Here is a 25,015-nt window from a genome sequence, read left to right on the forward strand (position 1 = left end):
ATTATTTCACAGGGGATGAACTGATTTTCAGAGTGTTATCAAAATTCCCAAACTTTGAGTTCCTTTTTCAATTAGTTTTTGTTGGCCACAATAATTTAGCATTACAGGTACGCTATTCCATAGGAACAAACCCAATAATGAAGTCACTATTGTATACACCGACTGGCAGTAGGCCTCCAAGATTTTAGACAGTGGTTCTTGACCATCCCTCCCTGGAGATGCTGGGAATTGAATGTGGGACTTCCTGCATGCAAAGCAGATGCTTCTACCACTGAGCCACAGCTGTTCTTGATACTTGTTGTGCTCTAAGAAAAACATCCTTATGTCCATATGTATTGCTATGAAGGGCTATTATTATTATTATTTTAGAGTGACTGTGGACCAGTGACTTTCCAGTGTTTCGGGCACTGCCTGGAGATGCCAGGGACTGAACACGAGACATTATGCATGGAAAGCAGATACCATACTTTTCCTTGTATAAGACTAGGTTTTTATACTCTAAAATTATGTTCAAATTATACACAGATAGTGCATAGGGGGGACGTGGGATTGGTTAATGCTGCAAGCCGGAGGCTGTCAGCAGCATGTTACTGGTGGCTGCATCAAGGGGTGGTGTTGATTGCCTGTTGCTGCGGTAATTGGGCAGGCAATTGGCTGCTTCTGCCAGTGAGGGCACAGATGATAACAGGCTGTTGCGACACACACGAGTGTTAGAGTAGGTCTGGCGGGTGAGTGTTTTTTGGCAAACCCCCCCCCCCAAAGCTCAACAACCCTAGGCAATCTCCCCCATTTTCTTATTTTTTTTGTCCCCCAAAATAGGGGCATCTTATACACGGGGAGGGGGGGTGTTAGGCACGGAAAAGTACGAATATATATGAGTCTGTAATTCTGCTGCATGTTTTTAGTATGAGCTTTCTATCCTTGAAAATGTGTGTTTGTCAAAAGCAGTTTGATCCCTAGAATTAATGAATGCAATAATTTGCTGTTCTGTGGGAGATTTTTTTCCTCCTTCTCCTCTTTCTCCTGGCAAAAACTGCTTGAAAAGCAGAAGGCACCTTTGGAAGATACTTTCTACTGATTAGCACCTTCCCCTGAAGAATACAAAAGCTCTTAAGCAAAGAATTGTGTTCAGTTACTCCTTCGCTGGCTTAATAGTCCCCTTACAGTGCCTTCACTATAGCAAGCCTCCCCATTGCCAGATTATTCATTCCTGCTAGTCATTGTTTGTTTTGACATGAAGTCTTTCCCGTTAATTAAAATTCTTACTCCATTTTAAATTTCCCCTTCTGTATAATGCAAGTCAAGAACAACACAGAATATTGCCTAAATTTAAAGGCCAAATTATAATCCCTTTGAACCAGGAGGTGCACCTACTGAGACTCCCATTTATATAGCTATTTCAGAAGCAACAGAAACCTGATACTGCTTAGGATGGACAAGGACAAGAAACCTACCCTGGATGTACCACGGGCCCTTGCGAAGAACGTGAACATACTCAACAGATCTGGCATAGCAGTTAGGGACCCATCCTTTACAACCTACAAGCAAAGTTGCTTCTACAGTTTAGGATTTCTATTGGGAACAGGGGTAGGAAGGTGACAGTTGCTTCTCCATCTCTTATCCCATTGCACCTAACAGCTAGGAGCATGGGCTAGTTTTCCCTTCCAATCCAAAATCACTCTGTGAAATCTTAAACGCTGTGCAGCGAGCCAACAGCAATCTGTGCGGAGTTTGCTTCCACAAGAGGAGGTGATGGCCACTAGACAAATTCAAGGAGGCTTTGAAAGAGGATTAGACAATTTCAAGGAGGCTTTCAATAGCAACTATGTACCACCTGGGAATCACAAGTCGGGCCCTGCTTGGGGGTTCCTCTCTCGTAAGCATCTGGTTGGCCACTGTTAGAACAGGATTTTAAACTAATGGGCCTTTGGCCTGATCCAGCAGGTGTCTTCTTATGTTCATATGAACTGGAATTAACTGTTGAAGAATCAAAGAACACGATGTAGTGGTGGTCAATATGAGGTCCTCCTTTCCTATGGCAAGTGGCCAGGGATGACTTGAGCTGTAGCCTTATGAACTGAGCCATTTAGTTTGTTTAGTTTACTTTTAGTTGAAACTGAATACTTTTTAAGAACATTTTGATCAGACCTAGGTTTTACTGCGACAGCAGGGATGGACCAGACAAAAATGCAAACTCTCACACTTGGAGTTACTCTGACATTTCTGATCTAGATCTTTGTTTCATTCATTTGATTGAGCTAAAGGCGTGTGTGGAATTAAGGTGATATTATCTGGCAAGCTTCTTGCAAATTGGTAAATAAGTACTTATTTGCAATGTGCTTCTCTGGCCATGTTTTTGAAATGCCACCGAGGGTATTTTGCAGAATAAGAATTGTCAAGGAGAGAGTTATCCTGGCTAGGTTTTGTTTTGCTGCTTCTTCAAACAAGAGGGCTCCATAGAGAGATATTTTTTATTATCCTGGACTTACTTCTTCCTGTGGAATATCATCATGCTCTTCCATAGCACACATTCTGGCAGATGAAAGTACCACGTCAAGCGCTCCACTTGGGAAATGAGCTACAGAACTGCATCCTGTTAACGGTACAGTTTCAGAATATCTAAAGATTGTTTTGTTTTGTACTTGTTTCCCCCATCAGTGGACGCTGTGAAATTATGGAGCTGGAAAATGGGCATTCTTCCAAACCAAAGTGTTGCCCTTTTCACCCTTCAAAAAGTAGCAAACAAACATTTATTTAAAACAGATGGGGGGGGGGAATTCCTAGGTTATAGTTGGCTACAGTAATACACAAGACTCGCTCCTGGAAGCTCACCCTGAGGGCTTTTTGCAGTCAGGCAAAACTCACTGTTTGAGGTTCCTTCCACAGGGATGTCAGTCAGCAATTGATGGTGCCTCTGCTGGTGTCAGGTGTGGCACCCTCGCCGTCCTGATATTTGTCTTTCTTCCTTTCATCTTAGGTTTTAAAATTGCCTGGAAACTTTGATTGCCTATGCATTTTGAGAATCTACTGTTGTTTCCCATTTCCAATTTTTAAACAGTTGTTTTAATACTTTTTTTGTAAGTATAGTGAGAATGTTTATTGCTGGTAAAAAACTTTACTATGCCAGATAGCTTAGAGAGGAGTCTATGTCAGATGATTCTTCTTATTATTATTATTCTACAGTGGTACCTTGGGTTAAATACGCTTCAGGTTACATACGCTTCAGGTTACAGACTCCGTTAACCCAGAAATAGTACCTCAGGTTAAGAACTTTGCTTCAGGATGAGAACAGAAATTGTGCTCCGGCAGCGCAGCGGCAGCAGGAGGCTCCATTAGCTAAAGTGGTGCTTCAGGTTAAGAACAGTTTCAGGTTAAGAACGGACCTCCGGAACGAATTAAGTACTTAACCTGAGGTACCACTGTACATTAAGGTGTTGTTGATTTTTAAAAGAAATATCACGTCTAATTGCACCATAAACTATAAATTATTTCCCCCATGCATATAAGGATCTCCTGCACATATAGGTTGTCCCATTCCTTTCAAAGCAGGTAGCACATAAATGAATATCACTCATTTAAGAAATAGCTGCATGGATTCCTTTCAAAGCACAGCTTTCAAAAATCCAAAGATGGATTTTTTAATGCAGTCCCAGTAAAGATGGAAATAACTTATTGATGGTTATAAGGTGTTTCAAAGTGGAAGGGACTGTCCTAGAAGGTGATGGACTCTTCTTTGTGGGAAGAAGCAGGTAGCACACACATGAATATCACTCATTTAAGAAATCGCTGCATGGATTATTCTCCTACCTTCAGTATGTTGCGAGATTGAGTATTACAAAATTACTGTCCATTTAAATAGGCTCATACGAAGTCTGATGGGTGTGAGCTTCCGCTGTGTAAAATGTAGCAACTGTACTGTGCAAGAAAATTACAAAAGCTGTTGCTGGTGGTCATATATCTATAGTTTATATGCCCCCTACTTTGCACAAGGAAGACTTGACTCCAAGGCTAGCTTAGCTAACAAAAGAGGCTTCTCATTGTGCTGCCACCTGTCCAATAGGAGCACCCAGAAAAAAATTTCTGAAACATTTTGGGAGGTGTTTTTGTCTCCTTCATAGGCAGTGTGCTATCCTGTTGGGTGGGGAGGTCAAAATGCACGTGACCATTCTCAGTTGTGTATTGTGACTGTCGTCGGCATAATAATATTGACTGCAAATTCTGGCTGCTTTTAATATGAAACACAGCTTCTAAAACAAAGGCAGAGAAAGTTAGATGAACCTATTGCAATGGAAAAAGTGTATAGGAATGTGTATTTATGAAACTTTATGGAGCAATTGTGCCACAGGATGTTCACAAGAATCCTTTGTATCTTAGGTCAAGCTAATTTTTGCTAGTGCCTTTCAACACTTGGTACACTAATTAAAAGATGGATTTTTTTAATGCAGTCCCATTTAAGATGGAAATAACTTACTGATGGTTACAAGGTGTTTCAAAGTGGAAGGGACTGTCCTAGAAGGTGGTGGACTCTTCTTTGTGGGATGTTTTTAAGCAGAAGTTAAATAGCCACCTATCAGAGATGATGTTGTAGTGACATTTCTGTGCTGTGCAGGCAGTTGGATGACCTTTGACCTCCATTCCAACTCTCCAGTTCTTGGGAGGGAAATGAGCCCCACGCTGGCCCCTTTGTGTCTTGCAAAAATCCTCAAGGGGGAGGATTTTTGATATGATAATGAGAGTGAACAAGCAGGCAGAAGCAGTTTTCACTCTCTCTGAACCTGAAAGCTGAGCCAATGCTACATCAGGCACTCATCTGAGCAAAGCATGATGGGACATTGCTTGAGGAAGGAGCGGGTGGATTTGAACTATGTTTTCAGAACAGAGGAGATGAGCTCTGAGGGTGAAGAGCCACAGAATTAAGGACAGCAGACGGCAAACATACAAATGGTCATCTGTCATGTGTGATCTAATTGAGATTCCTTCAATACAGGTGATTGGACTAGATCAGGCATCCCCAAACTCAGCCCTCCAGATGTTTTGGGACTACAACTACCATCATCCCTAGCTAACAGGACCAGTGGTATGGGATGATGGGAATTGTAGTCCCAAAACATCTGGAGGGCCGAGTTTGGGGATGCATGAACTAGATGACTAGATGTGTCCCTTCCAATTCTCCAATTCTATGATTCTATTATTCTATGAACATTCATCTATCAGATGTGGTGACAATTTATTTATTTGTTTATAACAGAGAATCCTCGGAACTGTTGTTTAACCCTCATAGAGCTACAATTCCCAGCACCCTTAACAAACTATAGTTCCTGGGATTATTTGGAGCAGGCATCCCCAAACTCGGCCCTGCAGATGTTTTGGGACTACAGTTCTCATCATCCCTGACCACAGGTCCTGTTAGCTAGGGATGATGGGGGTTGTAGTGCCAAAACATCTGGAGGTCCGAGTTTGGGGATGTCTGATTTGGAGAAACTTATGACTGTTAAATTGGTACAAGACTGCTTTAAATGTTTGGTGTGGATGTGACCTAAGCCACTTTTCAAAGCTGCAACTGTCCCAAGGCAACTTACCTTATTAACAAATATTCTATCTATCTATCTATCTATCTATCATCTATCTATCTATTTATTTATTTGAAAGCATTAAAACATATGATTCAAATCACAAGAAACCAGCCCATATGATTCAAATCACAAGAAACCATTAAATGTGCCCAATGCAATTAAATGGATTATCTGCCCCTTTGAACAATTTGTGTTTTAGGGTTTGTTTTTCAACCTCGATTTATTTACGTTCCTTTCTTAAGGATTGAGAATAAGAAACATCCCTCTGAGCAACGGATTTCTTTTCTCAAAATAGAAGAACCCTCTTGAGTATGATGATTACAATTCAGAGAGAGATTTTAATAGCTGGTAGCTATTTGATGGCCTCTGCAGTAATTAATAAAAAAAAGTCAGCATCGTAATTATATTTTATTTAAAATAGCCTTGGTGATAAATACAATTAAATAGCTGGAAATATTTTCTTCTAATGATTCAGAATGAAACTTCCTGTGCCTCTAATTTTAAGCAGAGGATCTGCTCTCTAACTCTTCAATGTGACAAGCTAAGGTCAGGTGGGTCGTTTTTAGCAGAGCTAGAATCCTGTTCTAGAAGTATTTATTTATTGATAGACTTCATCATATAACTGAGGTGGGTTGTGATCTTCCTGCCAAAGAAGGAGGCAGGAGGCACCTAGAAGGTCACTAGTTTAGGCAAGGTACTGCCCTAGGATCCATAGATCACGTGAGTGTCTGCAGAGGTCCTCTTGCATACAGCTGTACTAGCCCAGAATGGGGAACCTGTAGCCTTCCACGTATTGTCAGGCTCCAACTCCCATCAGCCCCTGACAGGGATGATTTAGAAGTCCAGCAAAATCTGGAGGGCCACAGATTACCCATCTCTGGTCTACACAATTGGTAACTTTGTGTTCTCAATGACAATTGTGTGGACAGAGCCCCCATGTGTATAGTTATATGTATTAGGGGTCTGTTCAGGTATTCAGATGAAGGTACTGTATGCAGGTTGAAAATATAGCCTGATACTCCTTTCCACGTGCATCGGAGTCTTTAAATTCATTTAATCTTATCCAGCAGAGCTTTTCTTCTGAGTTAGTGCTGGGAAATGAGGTGAACTACAAAGAAAGGAGCCCAGTTCATTTTGGTCCTGTAATTTCTCAGAGCACATTTTTTGGAGAATTGATGATGACTCCTAGGTATTATAAAAGAGCACATATGATTGTTGCAAGCATTGGTGTTACCCTTACAGATCACATAGGATTTGGGGTCTATGTAGCATGATGTTTCACAGTGGTTCTGTGATTGGAACGCCACATCTGTTTTTCTTTCCTAGAAAAAAAGAAGTATCCAGGGGTGGGGCTTATTTGGGTCAGGATCATTGAGGGTGGGGAGAAGAAGGCATCTATGTTTTGGCTCCAATGCACCATCTCTAACCCAATTTGCCCAATGAACTGCAATGAGCCACAGAAGAGAAAACTTTCTAGTATAAAATTATGCCCCTATATTTTCCCCTTGTAATAGACAAGCTGAACTTTCCTTCTGGCATGGTACTGTGCAAAGGAAATGGCTTCATGTAAATACACTACAGTAAGATGTTATAGGTTGCAAGAACAAGAAAACATGAGGCATGTTTGATGTCACTTAAAAAGGAACATAGTAAGGACATAAACAAATACATTAAAATAATGAAGGGGCAATAACATGCAAAATGCATTGCATTAGGCGAAATTGCTTTGCAGAAATGTGTATTTGAGGCAAAATTGCATACAGAAGTATGTACATTAGGAGAAATCCGCACTAAATTGCTGGTGAGCTTTCAGGTGGACTTTTAAAAATGTAGAGAACTTAAGAATGGGGAAACGAGAAATGGGGAGAAACAAAAACTGACAGATTCCTACCCTGCCACCGCTTGGTGTGTTGCAAGAACCTTTTCACCTTAGTTCACTAAGTAATTAAATGCCTAGTGAATTTATTCAGATTCTACTTCACAAACAGCGTTTCAAAAGAATATAGGATCCAGTATTGTCATACCAAGCAACAGTAGGAACAGTGTTGCCATAGATTCACTTGCTGCTCTGGCTCTGAGGAATTTACAGTTTAAATTGGGAAAGGCAAGAGAGGAAAGGAAGAGAAGAATGAAAGAGGGGTGGATATGAGCAACGGGAGTTACCTGGGTTTAGGCTTATTTTCAGCTGGGGGAATGGAGGAACACTGGATCCTAAAAATTCCTTCCCTTCAATTGAAAGGGAAAATAAGATGCATCTAAACAACCAAATTAATAAAGGAGGCAAACACTGCATCAGGGGAACATCAAGCAAAGAAAACACTTGATTACACAACAGAGGCAATAAAGGCCACGATTAACCAGAGAAATATTCATTGTCAAAATAAAGGATCACTCCTTGGAACAGTTTCCACTAAACTAATGAGCAAAGAAGTGGGAGCATTTATTAATCAAACAAGTTTTAATCAGCTTAGAAGATAAGCAAGTATTTAACATAATAGCCTCCTTGATAGCATTCCCCACAGTAATGAGTTTTCAGTGCTATTTTAGAAAAAAAAAAACCAACCAACACGGCCTATTGAATAATGTGGGGGGAAAATGTCATTAAGCCACAGATTTTAAAGCTCCATTACAAGTATCCTTCAGCCCTCATCATCTCATTTAAATCTCAGATTTCCTCTCTGTGTGCCTGGCATTTCCCCCATTCAGTCTGTTTTTTTCTCCACCTGCATTAACACAAATTTAAAAATCCCCTTTTTGTTTGTTAATAGCACCTTGAACATGGAGCAGATTTGATGCATTTATAATGTAATATATGATACCTGCAAGATTAATATAGAGGTTTATAGAGCTTATCTTGACTTCTAGAGTATATGCTTAAAAAAAAAGAAAAAACTACTCTCAACAGCAAACAGAAGAAAAGGTGGATTAGGTCAGCAATCTCTACAAAGCTAGTGCTTTTTTTCTTTATCAAAGCACTGCAGAGGTTTCCCTTGAGGGGTTATTTTAGCAAACTGTATTGAAAAGTACCAGCCCTTCCTTAACAATCATACATGATGGCAGAGAAAATTTGTTCTCTTTCCAAAGTTCGGTTATCTTTTGAAATTCACAACTGAGAGTTCTCACTGAGGACTGCCCCATGAGGGAACGGCCCGTTTTTCTTATCCTGCCTTGTCATGGTTCATTACATTAGGTGATGTGTTGCTAAACTTCAGACAAAATGGGTAGGGGCAGCAGGGTCTCCCAAAGACGATTTGATTCCTTTGTAGGCAAAGGACAAGATGGAGTTCCATCATCTCCCATTCTGTGCACAGAAGCCTACTTCAATACCGGTAGCAGAACAACAACCTTCCCTGCAGCTGAGGGCACCAGGTTAGCTTAGGGGTTGTAGGACGGCCATGTGTACACACAGGTCTACCCTCCCAATACCTTGCTTTCATTCTCTCCTTTCCAGCATCTGCTAAGCCAGCTGACCCTCGTTTTGTCTAATCATAGGCCCTGGCCTGGCGGAGAAACATATTTCTAAGTCGTATTTTCTTGTAGGTATGTCAGGTAAAAAAATGTGTAAGTGGATTTTGTGCATCCTTTATTTTCAAATACTGCACGTACACACGCACACATATACCTTTATTCTGGTGGGCTACTGAAAACCTCCCATCATTCTTACAAATATCTGAGAAACTGGCCAATTGCCTGCCCTGGACAGGATTGCACTTCCTCTAAAGGAGCAGGAATGCAATCTGCCTTCTGGTTCCAGCTTCGTCCCTGGAGACCTAGGTAGCCTTGGTGGTAGCCGAGACAGGTGTCAGCATAGTGCACCTCTGCTCAGAGATCGACACTGGCTGTCAATCTGTTACTGGGCCAAATTCAAAGTGTTACTATAAAGCCCTTAGCAGCTTAGGAACAGTTTACTTGAAGGGCCGCCTTATCCCAATTATGCCTGTTTAACCACTTTGTCATTCACATGAGTAATACGTGTATTTACAAGACCAACACGCTATGTATTCTCATATTTTAACTCTTCCCCTTCACCCCACAAAAAACAGTTTTTAAAAACAGAGCCCATATGTTGTGAAACTGCAAATGATATCTGAGTGATTATGTATTGATGGTGTATTAATTGATGCCTAATTGAAACTCTGCAGATTTTCCACTGAATAAATTTCAAATAAAGACCTGGAACTGTAAAATGGAACACAATCAAACCAGCAAAACAGCAAAAAAATTATCAATATATTCCTTTAATTTGCCTATAGAGCCTCCGTAGATTGGCAGGGGTTTCTGATTCCCAACTGTTTAACAGTAACAAAAAAAGGATTTGTCCTTTCTAAACAAGGGCATTAAACTGCTTTATGCCAAGTGCAAGGGGAAAGGTGTGATTTGTGCACATGCCCCTGTTCCCTTGACAACTGATGTTTTCCACTAATCCACTGTGTGCATAATACACCATAAGAAGCAGCCCTAAGAGTTCAGCCACATGTGCATCAGCAAGAGTTGTGTCATAGTTGTGCAGTATGTTCCCTAACAAAAGGTATTTTACCTAATCCGCAGGTTTTTGCCAATGATACGTTCTCTACGAGCCTGAGCTGCCTGCCATTTTACCGCTCGTCCCCTGCATGTGCCACTGGCCACCAAGGATTTCTCATAGGAAACCTCTCTGTCTTAAATCCAAGGCAACAGATTAATAGCCTCACCTCCTTCCTTGACGCATCAACGGTTTATGGCAGCACGCCCACAGTAGAGAACAAACTGAGGAACCTGACAAGCGAAGAGGGCCTCCTGAGAATGAACACGCAGTATTTTGACAATGGCCGCGAATACCTTCCTTTTGTGGCCCAGGTGCCTTCCCTTTGTGCCCAAGACCCCAAGGCGGACAAGGAAGAAAGGATTGAATGCTTCATGGCGGGAGACAGTCGAGCTAGTGAAGTCCCTTCACTGGCAGCTATGCATACACTTTGGTTGCGAGAGCACAACCGCCTGGCAAAAGCGCTGAAGGAAGTCAACCCTCACTGGAGTCCTGAAACGGTCTATCAAGAGGCCCGCAAAATCGTTGGCGCGCTGCATCAGGTAAGCTGACACCTACCTGCATGTCGTTGCGCGTTATACTTTTTGATTCTGACGCTATACAAATAACAAAGTGTGTTTGGGTAAGTAAACATGGGAGGGGGTGAGAATTGCACCCGCTATTCCTGCCCTTGTTCAGTTGGAGATGCAAGTTGGGCCATGCATATCAATTGCTCTTTTCAGGGCCCCAGAGCACTGAGCCTATGCATAAAAGACATGGGTTGACATGGGTTTGGACCAGTAGGCATTGATCCCATCACTGCGCCCTCTCTATCTGCAAGCTGCCTGTTATCCCAAGTCACTCTGCACACACACACACCCTGCACTCTATTGGCCAACTCCTAGGGGCAAGGTCCCTTCAGGCCCCACAGTAAAATATTTGAGGGGGCCAGACCCCCAAAGTTAATGAGCATTGTCATTCAAATAGTTTCTGTGTGTGATCGATACAAGGCCGATACAAGGCACCTCCAATATTTTATTCAAGTTGGCACCTCTGCCCTCCACACAGACAACTTGTATGCATAATGATTCTTCCAACTGCATTGTGACCCTTTCCCCTTTTATGTAAGAAGACACATGATGATTCAGGTCAAAGTCTATTCTAATATAGCACCCTGTTCTCACAGTGGCCACTTAGATACTTCTGGGAAACCCAAAAGCAGCATCTGAGCACAACAGCTGGCATTCAGAGGCCTGCACTAACTTCAACGCTGGAAATAGAACCTAGCTAGCGTGGGTGGCACTGTGGGTTAAACCACAGAGCCTAGGACTTGCCGATCAGAAGGTCGGTGGTTCAAATCCCCGTGACGGGGTGAGCTCCCGTTGTTCGGTCCCTGCTCCTTCCAACCTAGCAGTTCAAAAGCACGTCAAAGTGCAAGTAGTTAAATAGGTATCACTCCGGTGGGAAAGTAAATGGCATTTCCGTGTGCTGCTCTGGTTCGCCAGAAGCGGCTTAGTCATGCTGGCCACATGACCCGGAAGCTATACACCGGCTCCCTCGGCCAATAAAGCGAGATGAGCGCCACAACCCCAGAGTCGGCCACGACTGGACCTAATGGTCAGGGGTCCCTTTACCTTTATTATGTCTAGCAGGCAAATCGTCCATGAGCTTTATCCTCCTTGTCTACAGAGTTTCCAACTATTTGAAGAGGGGTGGGGAGTACTTAGCTTGTTTCATCTCTTAAGTCTATGCTTTCATTTTTCTCTCATTCTTTTCTGGCAAGTTCTGCTGCCCTGTGTGTTTTATCCTGGATAACTTCTCTTTATAGTTCCGCTTTATAGTTCTTCCTTACAGTTCTTTGGGGGCATGGTTTGCAAAATTGCATTTTGTAGGCATGTAACTGCACTCCTTGAAAGAGATTAGAGATTTACGGTGCACAAACGCTTTGCCTCTAACGCCCTTTAACCACATGAAGCAAGATGAAAAATTATAAGGGTAGATTACACACATATACATATGCCGCTTTGTGAAGGAATCCTATTTTTCTTTCCAGCTACTTACATGGGCCTAGAGTAGGGTTGTTCACAAGGGGGAAGTTTCATTTCCCCCAATAAAGCTGAACAACTTTTGTGTCTGGAATTTTACTTCTTGGAATATGGCAACACTAGCCTGGAGCATGAATAATTTACAGAACATGGGTGGAATCTAGTTCTTCAATTTACAGGGCCTTGAAGTTGATGGTCTACATTTTGCATCTAGACAGTGGACTGGATACAGGTCACCTGGCCACAATCTTTTTCACTATTTTTGGATGGATTGTGTTTCTATTTAAATCGTAATAATTGTTTCTAAATTTGCACCTATACGTCTAAATTAGCCTGTGCAAATCTTATGCAAATCTGATTAATATTTTGTTCTCTTCAAATAATGCACTTTCTATTTGGGGGCAATGTGCAAGTAGCTGCCCTACCTCTTATACAAAACCTATAGGTTTTGTATACAAAACCTATAGGATCTTCCTGCAGCCAATCAGAAGCCACACTTTGGTTTCTGAACGTTTTGGAAGTCGAATGGACTTCCGGAACGGATCCTGTTTGACTTCCAAGGTACAACTGTAGTGGGTAATGCTCAGGCCTGGCTTACACATGCACTAAAATGAGGCAGTTGAATCTTAAAGTGATAGAGAGGACTGTGCCACTTCAGGGAAGAGGTTTTTCAGGTGACCTCAAGTGTGAAAAGTTCATTTGCAGATCAGAAAGCAAGGTTTTCTATTTGTAGAGATGGTTTTTCTACACAGAGGATCATTGGAGCATGTGACTGTGCACCTGTAATTCCAAGCAATAGTTGTGCTTCCACCTCAGAAATCTATCAGCTTATTCTGGGGTATCTATAGACAAGAACTAGTTCATCCTGGGCACATGGACAGATAGATCAATAAAAGCAAACCCACACATAGCATCCTGGTAGAGCTTTCAAGTGATCAGTTATTTCTTGAGAAGAAGAAAAAACAAAGTCTAGCATGCATATATATATGATAATATATAGAGAGAAAGAATAAATGTTCTATTAGCTTCCTATGTCTAAGACGAGAAGTTCAGTGGTCTGCCTACTGATCCAATAAGAGCATGCAACATTTAGATGGACTGGTCAGGTGCATATACCTGCTATTCTGAGAAACTGCTCATACTCACCAATGGCGAGTTCAGCACACAGTAGTCCTGTTCAAGTGTTCAGAAGAGCAGGGTGTGCCCACAAAAGCTGCCCCCTCCGTCATTTCACTGTCACCACCACTCACTCATGGAGTCCTCCACACAATGCAGGCTAAGCTAGATGATCAGGGCTGTAAATGGCATAGGTATCCTCCACAAGCAGAAAAGGGTCTGCAGTGCAGAAGTTCTGCACCTCAACAAATAGAGGACAGTGGGAGAAGAAATAGTGTTGCAACAGGAGGAGGAATGTTCCTTCCATCTTACAATGATATACAGGAAGAGAAGGGTGGAATCTAGACACATATGAAAAACATTGTGAAATTCTTTTTTAAAAAAACACGGTTTGAAAAAATATATATTGAATTTGCCATAGCTCACCATCGCCATCTAGTGTCAAATTTGTATAATGCACTTTACAACACACTTAAAACGTTTTATTTGCTGCTGTATAGCTGAGTCCAAGATCAGAATGCGTGGTTAGGCCTTCTGGCAGCCCGATTCATGTTCCCAAAAGCAGATTTTGACTTTGGGCAACTGGACTATAGTTGCCTTTGTGAAGAGAAATATGCCACCTAATGGCAAAAAAATATATAGCAAAAGTTATTCCTGCATCTCTCATTTGGAGCTGGGCATCAGACCGTCTAAGTTATGCTCTTTATGAAGCTGTTCACATTTCTATGTGAAAATTCTAATTAGGATACAAAAAGATTGCACACTTCATTTAATCTTAAATAAAAATCTCTTAACGACCCTGAACATTAGTCTTCCTTATAGCTTCCTCACACGCACTGTGCAAGTCCCTCTGTCTTAAATGTGCTGTTTGCTTTAAAATAATTGCCTTGAAAGGCTCAGAATGGCTTTTTGGCACTAGTTAGCAGTGAACAAATCTGGAAAGAAAAAGAAAAAACCCAATGCACACTAGGCTTCTGGGCACTCAAATGTTAGTGTCTTGGAATCAGACACGTTCTGCCCTCAGACAAAATAATTTCCAAAAGGCATTTTCTGTGTATGACTCTGGGCTACTCATCATCTGTCTGAGTATCAGAGATTAATGAGATCAGCCTGTGGCACATTAGAAATGATTTGGAGTGGATTTAGTCAGTTCAGGGACACACATGCCAACTCTATATGCAACTCGGCTACTTAGAGCGTCAGCAGCCTCCACAGTTGAGGTTGCCCATGCGTTTACACTCCAAGAGTTCTTTCTGAGCAGCTATAACCTTGGGGGGGAAATATTGCAGGAGGCTGAGAAAGAGAGAGCAGATATAGCAAAAGGGCGAGGAAAAGGAAAGCCCTTGTTTTGTTTGGTACACTAATACGCCTGCTTCTTGGGAGAATAGCAATGACAAACCTAGACAGCATCTTAAAAAGCAGAGACATCACCTTGCCAACAAAGGTCCGTATAGTTAAAACTATGGTTTTCCCAGTAGTGATGTATGGAAGTGAGAACTGGACCATAAAGAAGGCTAATCGCCGAAGAATTGATGCTTTTGAATTATGGTGCTGGAGGAGACTCTTGAGAGTCCCATGGACTGCAAGAAGATCAAACCTCTCCATTCTTAAGGAAATCAGCCCTGGGTGCTCACTGGAAGGACAGATCATGAAGCTGAGGCTCCAATAGTTCGGCCACCTCATGAGAAGAGAAGACTCCCTGGAAAAGACCCTGATGTTGGGAAAGATGGAGGGCACAAGGAGAAGGGGACAACAGAGGACGAGATGGTTGGACAGTGTTCTCAAAGTTACCAGCATGAGTTTGACCAAACTGCGGGAGGCAGTGGAAGACAGGAGTGCCCGGCATGCTCTGGTCCATGGGGTCACAAAGAGTCGGACACGACTAAACAACAAAAATATGCAAAACTGGAAAGTCAAAGCTTTAACAGTGAACTTTTGTAGACTTTTTAAAGGCAATTGAAAATAATGTTTTACTCTGGGAAAATATCATTAGCAAGGATTTATGCAGCACTATTGTTTTTTCCCATCCACACACCCACACATAAACAAAATACCTTGTGAAGGCAATATCACTATTTTCTATATGGGGACATTAAAATGGAAAGATAGCAAGTGCCCAGATCTCTGTGTCACACCCAGTTAGACACTCCCCATGCTGTTAAGACAGGCAACCTAGTACTAAATCAGAAAAGTGAATCACAGAGCTGGAAGGGACCTCAAAGGTCATCGAGTCCAGCCCACTACCAGTGCAGGGCATTCACTGCTAAAGCACCTCTAAAGAATCACAGAAAGGATTTGAATCCAGGTCTCCCCACTCTGTGTCCCAGACTTTAGGCAGTAACCTTATTGTCTGCTTGCATTTCTTTTGCGTTCCTTTCTATTCTCATTTGCACAAGGCTTCCAGTTCCTGAAGGAAGCCACCTTGCCTCTAAAAGCTTCCTTGCCTCTGCTCACTAACCACGATGGCATCCTCTTGGGCTTGGTGTTTCCTTGGAGGCCTGTATCTGCATTGAGCTCTTGAGGACTGCATTGATGCCGACGTTCTAGCACGGAGCTCAAACTTAGTTTACACATCTCCATCAGGAAAGACATCTACTGCAGATGCAATCTTAGCTTCATTCTCGTATCTCATTTCTTTTTTTAAAAAAACAACTCCAAACCAGTCCTCTGTTTGCTCTTCCTGCTCAGACATATTTAACTTCCAAGGCACTTCCACAGATGATACCCCTTGAAGCGGAGGGCTGGCTGCTTGTAGACTTTCAATTTCTATTCCTTTTGCCTTCTTTTCAGTAGATCTGCTCAATTCAGGTCACAAAGCTATATTGTTAAGGTGAAAGTTGTGTGTTTCATTTTATTTTTCTTAGCTGGACTGAATGTCTCCACTGCACAATACAGACCATTTCTCGCAACAAAGGCTGGCCGAATACAGATGTGTCCTTTTCCTTCCCTTTGGTAGTAAGGCACAGTCTTAAATTGTGCCCAGTGCGGGTAGCTCTGCACTGTAGGGACTCGGGGGGATCTCGTGTTGAAACGCAGACATCTAATTTAAAGGGACAGCGAGTTCATGCTAGTGATGCATCCAGTTGTTCAATTTCCTGCCACGCCAGGAGCAACTGGTGCCATATATGATAGTGATTACCCCATCAGTATTTGAAGCCTTATTTCAAGCCGCAGAAAGTTATTATATCTGGGATATGGAAGGTGCCAAGAATTGAAGGCAGGTCATTCTGCTCTAATTAATTTGAATCCTGCTTTTAAAATAACAACAGATTACCAGGGTTTCTGATGGGACAACAGCCTGGGGATTGAACCAATTGCTACTCCAGTTAGATACAATTCATAAGTGTTAAATATTACCAGTTCGTTAAATATCATTGATGAGCTCCTGGAAGGAGAACGTGCCCATGTACTATTTGCAAGTAGGACTGCAATCTAAACCCACTGCTGCCAAGGGCACTCGCGGCAGTGGTGTAAGGGGCGGGGGCAGGAAGATGGGTCCTGATCCCTGTACCAGCCTCAGATTACGCTGCGGCCGGGCTCGGATCAGGCCGGATGCCAGCCAGCACCAACTGTGTGAGCTGCTCAGGATCTAGTGGATCCCAGGCTGGCTCAGCCCTGCCCCACCTTGGAATGCCTCATTACAGGACTGTCTGCTTGGTTTTGCCAATGCGGAGACCAGTGTAAGCCTTCCTTCCACTTGTACATGCTGCGGGCAGAAGAGTGATGCAGGCATCAATCCATTGGTGGTGGGCAGGGGTATGCTGGCTGAGCTGCTGAAAGCAAGTGGGGGGGCTCCTTGACTCAACCCAAGCCACCTACAGCCCAGCAAAGGTGGGGGGTGGATTGTAGCCTGCACCAGCAACTTAAAATAATGGCAAACATTCCCCCCCCCCGTTAAGTTTTTGACAAGTTTGTTATTACCCAGACAGTGGGAAACTGTACAGTGGTACCTCGGGTTAAGTACTTAATACGTTCCGGAGGTCCGTTCTTAACCTGAAACTGTTCTTAACTTGAAGCACCACTTTAGCTAATGGGGCCTCCCGCTGCCACCGCGCTGCCGGAGCACAATTTCTCTTCTCATCCTGAAGCAAAGTTCTTAACCCGAGGTACTATTTCTGGGTTAGCAGAGTCTGTAACCTGAAGCGTATGTAACCTGAAGCGTATGTAACCCAAGGTACCACTGTATTGGCTTCAATACCTAAGCTGTCATTTGATTTAAGACCAATACAACAGTAAATAATATATAGAGTTTATTGGACCCCTTTACGGTTGTATAAAAAAGGGGTTAGCTAAGACAGCTCAGTGTTGGGGATGTGGCAAGGACAATGCCTCTCTGAAACACATCTTTGTACCTTGTTCTTTACTTAACACAGTCCAGCACTTTCTCCCAAAACTTGTTAACTATGACTGTGTAGAAAAAGTTAAATCTTTAGGCGGATAATATTTTATTGAACTATATACCTGCAGTATGGAAATTATCAAAGGGGCAACGGAAGTGGATATATTCCGTGCCCTAATGGTGGCCAAGAGGAATTGGAAAAATAAAGATATGATACCCTTCAATCAATGGACTGACATCATTGGCAATTTATGAACAGGCACAGGCTCTGTATGGATAAATACGATAACATTTGGAATGAATTTATACCGAATGTAGTAGGCTATTAGCCTTTCCATAAGCACTAGGACAACATGAGATCATGCAGGGCTGAACCTGCCATGGATCAGGGTGAAGTGAGCTGCTTCAGGTGGCATCCGATAGATAAGAAATGAAGGTACCCAACTGAGGGTGCACATTGGCTGTCAAAAACCATAGGACTGCTGGGGAAATTTCAATGCATTCGAAATATTGCTGGGAAACAGAATGCATCATAGCAACAGGACCAGCAACAATGTGTTGGATTGCCCTCCACAAATGAGTCTCTGTGACATCTATGCTCCTACTTTCCAGCAGGACTAATGATCTGGCAGGCATTGTGTAGGAAAGCTGAACCTTAAAATCCAATGGGCAGCCTCTTAATAATCTATCATATTTCAGGCTTTGCCGTCTGAGCACTGTTAATTTGCAAAAGCATAACTGAAAGCTAAAGTAATAAGGCAAGGAAGCCAAGCTTAACTGCTCTGGAGCGAACACCGAGGGCTTGGAAAGAGCCACATCTTTTTGTAGTTTGTCTGAACTTGCCTTTTCAGTGTTAAAAAATAAAATAACCCCCCTCCACCCCCCAAAAAGAGTGAAACACATTATCTGATGAAACTACGTTATCCCTGCCTGAATTTTTCAATATGCACTGTATCAAAGCACTGGGTGCATTTGTCCATTCAGTTTATTGCATATTATATCAAACCTATCATGTATTTTATTAGTTCTCTATACTTCATATTCATCCCATTATGCTTTATTAAGTCCAATGTAATCTTAAATCTGCAATGCAGTTTTCATATTTTCCATCGCAATGTATCATTTCCTCTCTTTTGATCAGTGTTTCTTATAAGCTTTTTTTCTATATGCTTCAATAAGCCTATTACATTATCAAAAGAATTTGCCAGGGGAACACTTATCAGCATTTCTATAACAAACTGTGTGGTTTTTGGGTTGTTGTTTTTTTGAAGATAACTATGAATTGTCTGCTGATAGACCCATTTAGACCTATCAAATGGATTTTGTGACCAAATAGTCTTTAAGACATGGACAGTGTTACATACAGGAAAGAAGATTCCTATGAACAAATAGATCTGTTTAAAGCATGAGTATTCCTTGGCCTGTACAGCAATTAAGCTACAGAGCGGGAAATGGGGTGCGTTGGAGGAGAGAAACAGCCAATCACATTTTTGGGACCTGTTTTCCTAAGCCTAAGAATGGACCTCCAGAACGAATTAATTTCTTAACCCGAGGTACCACTGTCCTGTACAGAGTTTTCATATTTTCATAATACATTGGTACCTCGGGTTAAGAACTTAATTCATTCTGGAGGTCTGTTCTTAACCTGAAACTATTCTTAACCTGAGACTCCACTTTAGCTAATGGGGCCTCCCACTGCCGCCATGCCGCTGGAGCAAGATTTCTGTTCTCATCCTGAAGCAAAGTTCTTAACCCGAGGTACTATTTCTGGGTTAGCGGAGTCTGTAACCTGAAGCACCTGTAACCTGAAGTGCATGTAACCCGAGGTACCACTGTATCTCTTTATATTCAACTATATACAGAATGAGCATGCAGGGAGCAACAGGACTGGCACAAGAATTAGGGCACCCTACACTCACCGACCCCCCACTGCTGTTTCCCCCTGCATTGCTAACTCCTCCTCCTTTATCTCCTGGTTGCTGCCACCCCTTTGCTCTTCCCCCTTTCCCCCGTATTTACTCCCCCCCCCCCAATGTTTTGCCACTGCATTAAAAGAGCTGGCGGATTCTCAGCCTGCCCCTCCCCTTTTGTCATGGCCCGGAGAGTACTTGTGCTGCTGCTGCAGCAAATCACAGCAGCTGCTGTTCTGGTCACCTCACCCAGAATGCCTCATTCTGAGGAAGGACCCCCCTTGCCCCTTCCCCAGACCAAAGCAGAGATAATTTAGAAGCTGCAGGTAGGTGGCCAGTGTTAGCAACAACAATGACAGCCAGGCGATAGCGAGACAAACAAATATGGCAACTGAGAATGTGGGTCCCAATTCACTGCCATGCTAATACCTGCCACCTGAGACAATTTTCTCAGTTTGTGCTACGCTAGCACTGATCCTGGGGAGCAAGAAGGCTCATTAGTAGTCACTTCTCCTCCCACAGTAGCACCAGCCACCCAGAGGAACAGACACGTTTCCCCAAGGGCTTTGTTAAAGGTAAAGGGACCCCTGACCATTAGCTCCAGTCGTGGCCGACTCTGGGGTTGCGGCGCTCATCTCACTTTATTGGCTGAGGGAGCCAGCATACAGCTTCCGGGTCATGTGGCCAGCATGACTAAGCCGCTTCTGGCGAACCACAGCAGCGCACAGAAACGCCGTTTACCTTCCCGTCGGAGCGTTACCTATTTATCTACTTGCACTTTGACGTGCTTTCGAACTGTTAGGATGGCAGGAGCAGGGACCGAGCAATGGGAGCTCACCCCGTCACGGGGATTCGAACCGCCGACCTTCTGTTCGGCAAGTCCTAGGCTCTGTGGTTTAAACCACAGTGCCACCCGCATCACTAAGGGCTTTGTTAGGCAGCTTCAAAAGTTTGTGTCTTTCCCTTGTCACTTTCAAATGGCACAAACAGTTCCCTTGCAACAGAATCTTAAACAGGTGCATCCAAAAGCAAGTCCCATTAAGTTCAAGGGAGCTTACTCTTAGGTCAGTATATGTGGGATTGCAGCCTTAAGCTCTTAGCCTACACAGAGAGGTGGATTCGGATATCGTTATATAAAGGTCATTGCAAAAGGTTAGTCTGATGGACTATTAGGTCAATAATAGAACACTTTCTGTTTAATGTCAGCTAGCAGGCTATAACAAAATAGAAAGACAGTTATATCTTTGTTGGATGATCCATCAGCATGGAGACAATATTATTTCATTGCCAGTAAAGAATGCTGTGAAACACCCTTAACATTTTGAGACTACTGAACACCCCCAGTCCAGATTGGCTGTGGCTTAATTTCCCCGTCCTATTAGAAAAGTTCCAGCTGAACTAATCTTGATCTGGGGAAACCACTCCCACAATTCTCCATGGTAGGGAAGGGGCACTGATATTAATGCCCCCCCCCTCAATCCCCAATCAACGTTCGAAACTCACCAGGCGGATTTTGCACGGATTGTGACCAAATGAAAATGCCCAGGTGCCAGGATGACGTCTGACGTCTCCACCATCTGAAGGTGCATGCCTGGGAATCCTTAGATTTTAACTGTTTTCACACACCAGCCACACATCCTGTAGCATTCTATCCGTTATGTTTTATCTGCACAATCAAAATTAATTTCAGGAACCAAAAAGTCGTATTGAAAAATATAACTTTTGAGCTGTCTGGCCCCAAAATGGCATCTAGGCATTCCATTTTGGTGATTATAACCCTGGTTTAAGGAGCCATTTGGCACCTTATATAAATATGACTTTGGCTTTTGTTGCTAGTGAATGTCCCTATATCTAAAGAGTCCAGGCCAACATCTGGCAAGGCTTTGTCTTGTTCAAACACACAATAGGCTTCCTACAACATTGTTATTAACTCAAATATTCTGGTTTCCCTTATTTCCCCCCAGATTATTACCCTAAGAGACTACATACCAAAAATCATTGGACCAGATGCTTTTAACCAATACGTTGGTGCTTATAAAGGCTTTGTTCCCACAATTAATCCTTCAGTATCCAATGTATTTACTACAGCAGCTTTTCGCTTTGGCCATGCTGCAATTCATCCAGTCATAAAGAGACTCGACGTACAGTATCAGAATGATCCAAATCTTCCTAATCTTCAATTGCATGAAGCTTTTTTTACCCCGTGGAGACTTATTAAAGAAGGTACTTTGTTTAATACTATCACATCTTCTTGCATTACTGCAAAGTTATTAGCAACTTGTAAAACAGGGAGATTTTGTCTTGATTTCATCATTGTTCAGACTGTTAAACAGACCATGAAGAGCAAGTGCTGAGGTATTTTTCTCTTCTTGACTAGCATTTCCAAAGTCATATAAAAAACCCAAAATAAATTGAAATATTCAGTTATTTTATCTGTGTGGAATGAATTACAGCTTGGAGGGACAAGAGTGAAAGGTTTGTGTAGCCTTACTGTTTTAATAATTATAATTATTGTACCCCACACATCTGACTCGGTTTCCCCAGCCTCTTTGGGCAGCTTCCAACAAAATATAAAGGAGCAAAACATCAAACATTAAAAGCTTCTCGAAACAGGGTTGCCTTCAGTTGCCTACAAAAGGTCATAAAATTGTTTAACTCTTTGACGTCTGATGGGAGGCTGTTCCATAGGGCGGGCACAACTACCAAGAAGGCCCTCTGCCTGGTTCCCTGTAACCTCACTTCTTGCAATGAGGGAACCGCCAGAAGACCCCTCGGAGCCCTGTTGTTGTTGTTATACATAGTATTGTGCTGTAAAGCTAATATCTAGTCAGAAATAAGCCCTATTAAATGAGTCTTACTCCCAGATAAATATGATAAGGTTGCAGCCTTATCTTAATAACAAGTTTCCATATGATTGCATCCAATCAAATCAAGATCAAAGTAAACCTGCTGCTAGACTTAAATTAATCACATCTAACTTTACCATTCAGTCGAGTGGGTCTACTCTGACTATGGCTTAATTGGCTGCAACGCATTAAAAATTGTACACAGTTGAAAACGCTGGCAGTATTAAGGTAACCTCAACAGTATTACATATCTAAAAGGGTGTTAACTGAGGATGGAGAAAACCGATTTAGATGGATATACAAGAATATGCAGGAATTATGGGTAAATTAAAAGAACCTTGGAAGGGGAAGGAGGGAAGTCGTTGAATGTATGGGTATAATAAAATATGCTAATGTGGAAATGAAAACCTGAAAACCTGAAAATAATAATAACAATATTATTTTCATTATTTTTCCTTATCAAATGTATAAATAAGCTAACTATAATTCTATGGAGAAAGACAAATACTATTTATAACATGTTTTTTAAACTTGAATTTTTTAAAAATATTTTTTATTAATATTATTATTTGCCTAACACTACTCAGTGGAAGATGTTAATATCTTTACATCATTGTTACTTAGTTGTTTTTTTGAAAACTAGAACAAAAATGCATGCAAAGCTGTTAAAGCACAATTCATAGTTAGTGAAGGGTCCTTAGCTGGCTGGATGAAAATCAAGGACTTTTGCACTTATCTTAAGACAGTGCTGGATTTGTGGCTGCATACATTTATTTAAAGCATTTTTATCCTGTTTCTCACTCCAAAATGCCCATGATAAGACAGACGCTTTCAAATGTCAGTGATAAGACGGTCCTTGCTCTGAGGCCTGCAATCTAAAATACCGTACGTGACACACACAAAAATGGACTGGGAGGGAGGTAGATTTTTGACAGAGGTTTTGTAACAACCAGCTGGGATGGAAATATTTCAAGGGCAGCAGGAACCCAAAAGCTGTTGGTCTTTCAGCAGAGATGATGGAGAGGCCCGCCTCTTCCCCTCTGTAACCTTCTCTTTGTACTCTTAGGTGGGTTGGATCCCCTGCTAAGAGGAACTTTGGCAACTGCTGCAAAACTTCAGGTACAGGGTCAGCTGCTGAATGAGGAGCTAACGAAGAAGCTATTGGTGTTGTCTCATAATGGCTCTTTGGATTTAGCATCATTAGATTTACAGCGGGGACGTGATCATGGACTCCCAGGTATACTGCGTTCTTTAAAAATACATCTTGTCGTAGTAGTAGCAGCAGCAAGATTTGCATGTTCCCTATGCCAAAGCCTCTAGGCAACTTATAACATATTATAGCACTGGGCAATAGGGCTTTGCAGGTAGTGCTGATCTGAAGTCTCTGCAAAGCCCCTTTTGGCCAAGCCCCACCCATCATATGTGATATCAGGTGTAGAGCAGGTGAGTGTGGATTGTTCAAAACACCCTCACTAGCCAAAGTGGGAGGCCTAGCCAGATTAATAGACGAGACTTCTGTGTGTGCAAAGCAAAGCCTCGATTTTGTTGATCCCTCTTACCTTCTTAACCACCCCACCAGCTGTTCTTGAGGGGTCTGGGACCCTCTGGAACAGAATGGGATGTGGTGCAGAGGGTGACAGCAAATGGTTGGGGTTGTCAGCCAAAATAAGGTGGCCTGACTTCTAGAAATGGAAGTGCTGTCCTCTAAGGCACCATTGGATACAACCCAATGAATTTACTGGAATGGTAGCGCTGTGGGTTAAATCACAGAGCATAGGACTTGCCGATCAGAAGGTCGGCGGTTTGAATCCCCGTAACAGGGTGAGCTCTCATTGCTCGGTCCCTGCTCCTGCCCACCTAGCAGTTCGAAAGCACGTCAAGTGCAAGTAGATAAATAGGTACCGCTCCAGCGGGAAGGTAAACGGTGTTTCCGTGCGCTGCTCTGGTTCGCCAGAAGCAGCTTAGTCATGCTGGCCACATGACCCGGAAGCTGTACGCCGGCTCCCTCAACCAATAAAGCGAGATGAGCACCACAACCCCAGAGTCGGCCACGACTGGACCTAATGGTCAGGGGTCCCTTTACCTTTACCCAATATTATTGTATTAGCAGTCAGTGCACTGTGGTTGTTTATTTCATTTTAATAGCAGCTGAGAATAGTTTTACTTTCGCACACTCTTTCCTGCTTAGTTAAAGCCTTTAAGAACATTTTGATCTACAACTTCAGTTTGTCTTTATCAGCAGCTTCCAAACCTCCTTACAAATTAGGTATGTTATGTTATTAACATGGTATACGTTGTTATCTTAATTAGGAGAACACAGCCTATTCTCCCACTTCAAGCCAGGCTACATTTAGTCCTTAAAAGAGGCATGAATGGTCCACAGACAGCTTCTCATCATCAGTCACCCATTCCAAAAAAGAGCTAGAACAGATCTATTGACTGGTTTGTGCATTGGACTGAATAACACCAAAGTGGGTTTATTACAAATCCCAGTACTCAAGAATTACAACCTGTATCTACATTTGTCTTATTATATTTTCCTATGGTACCAGAATCACTTGTATGCAATACTGGTATATCATAATGCTGTACTGGTGCAAGCATAAAATACACCCTATATAAAGCATCCACTTACTGCCTCAGAGCTTAATTTGAAGCAAGACACCAGTCTGGTGTGGCTGTGTG

At 42.5% G+C, this 25,015-nt stretch overlaps 1 protein-coding gene across 7 annotated transcripts in view; it reads left to right on the forward strand.

Annotated features, from left to right (window-relative positions):
* Positions 1 to 25,015, forward strand: part of TPO (thyroid peroxidase) — a 105,705-nt gene that overhangs the window by 48,575 nt on the left and 32,115 nt on the right. For all 7 annotated transcript variants that reach the window (XM_081189058.1, XM_081189057.1, XM_081189061.1 and 4 more), the window contains exons 8-10: positions 10,122 to 10,637; positions 21,449 to 21,707; positions 23,397 to 23,567. In XM_081189058.1, coding sequence (XP_081045184.1) covers positions 10,122 to 10,637; positions 21,449 to 21,707; positions 23,397 to 23,567 — 946 coding nt within the window. The remainder of the gene's footprint in view (positions 1 to 10,121; positions 10,638 to 21,448; positions 21,708 to 23,396; positions 23,568 to 25,015) is intronic.

The sequence above is a fragment of the Podarcis bocagei genome (genome assembly GCF_964188305.1).
Source record: "Podarcis bocagei genome assembly, chromosome: 3".
Lineage (NCBI taxonomy): Eukaryota > Metazoa > Chordata > Lepidosauria > Squamata > Lacertidae > Podarcis > Podarcis bocagei.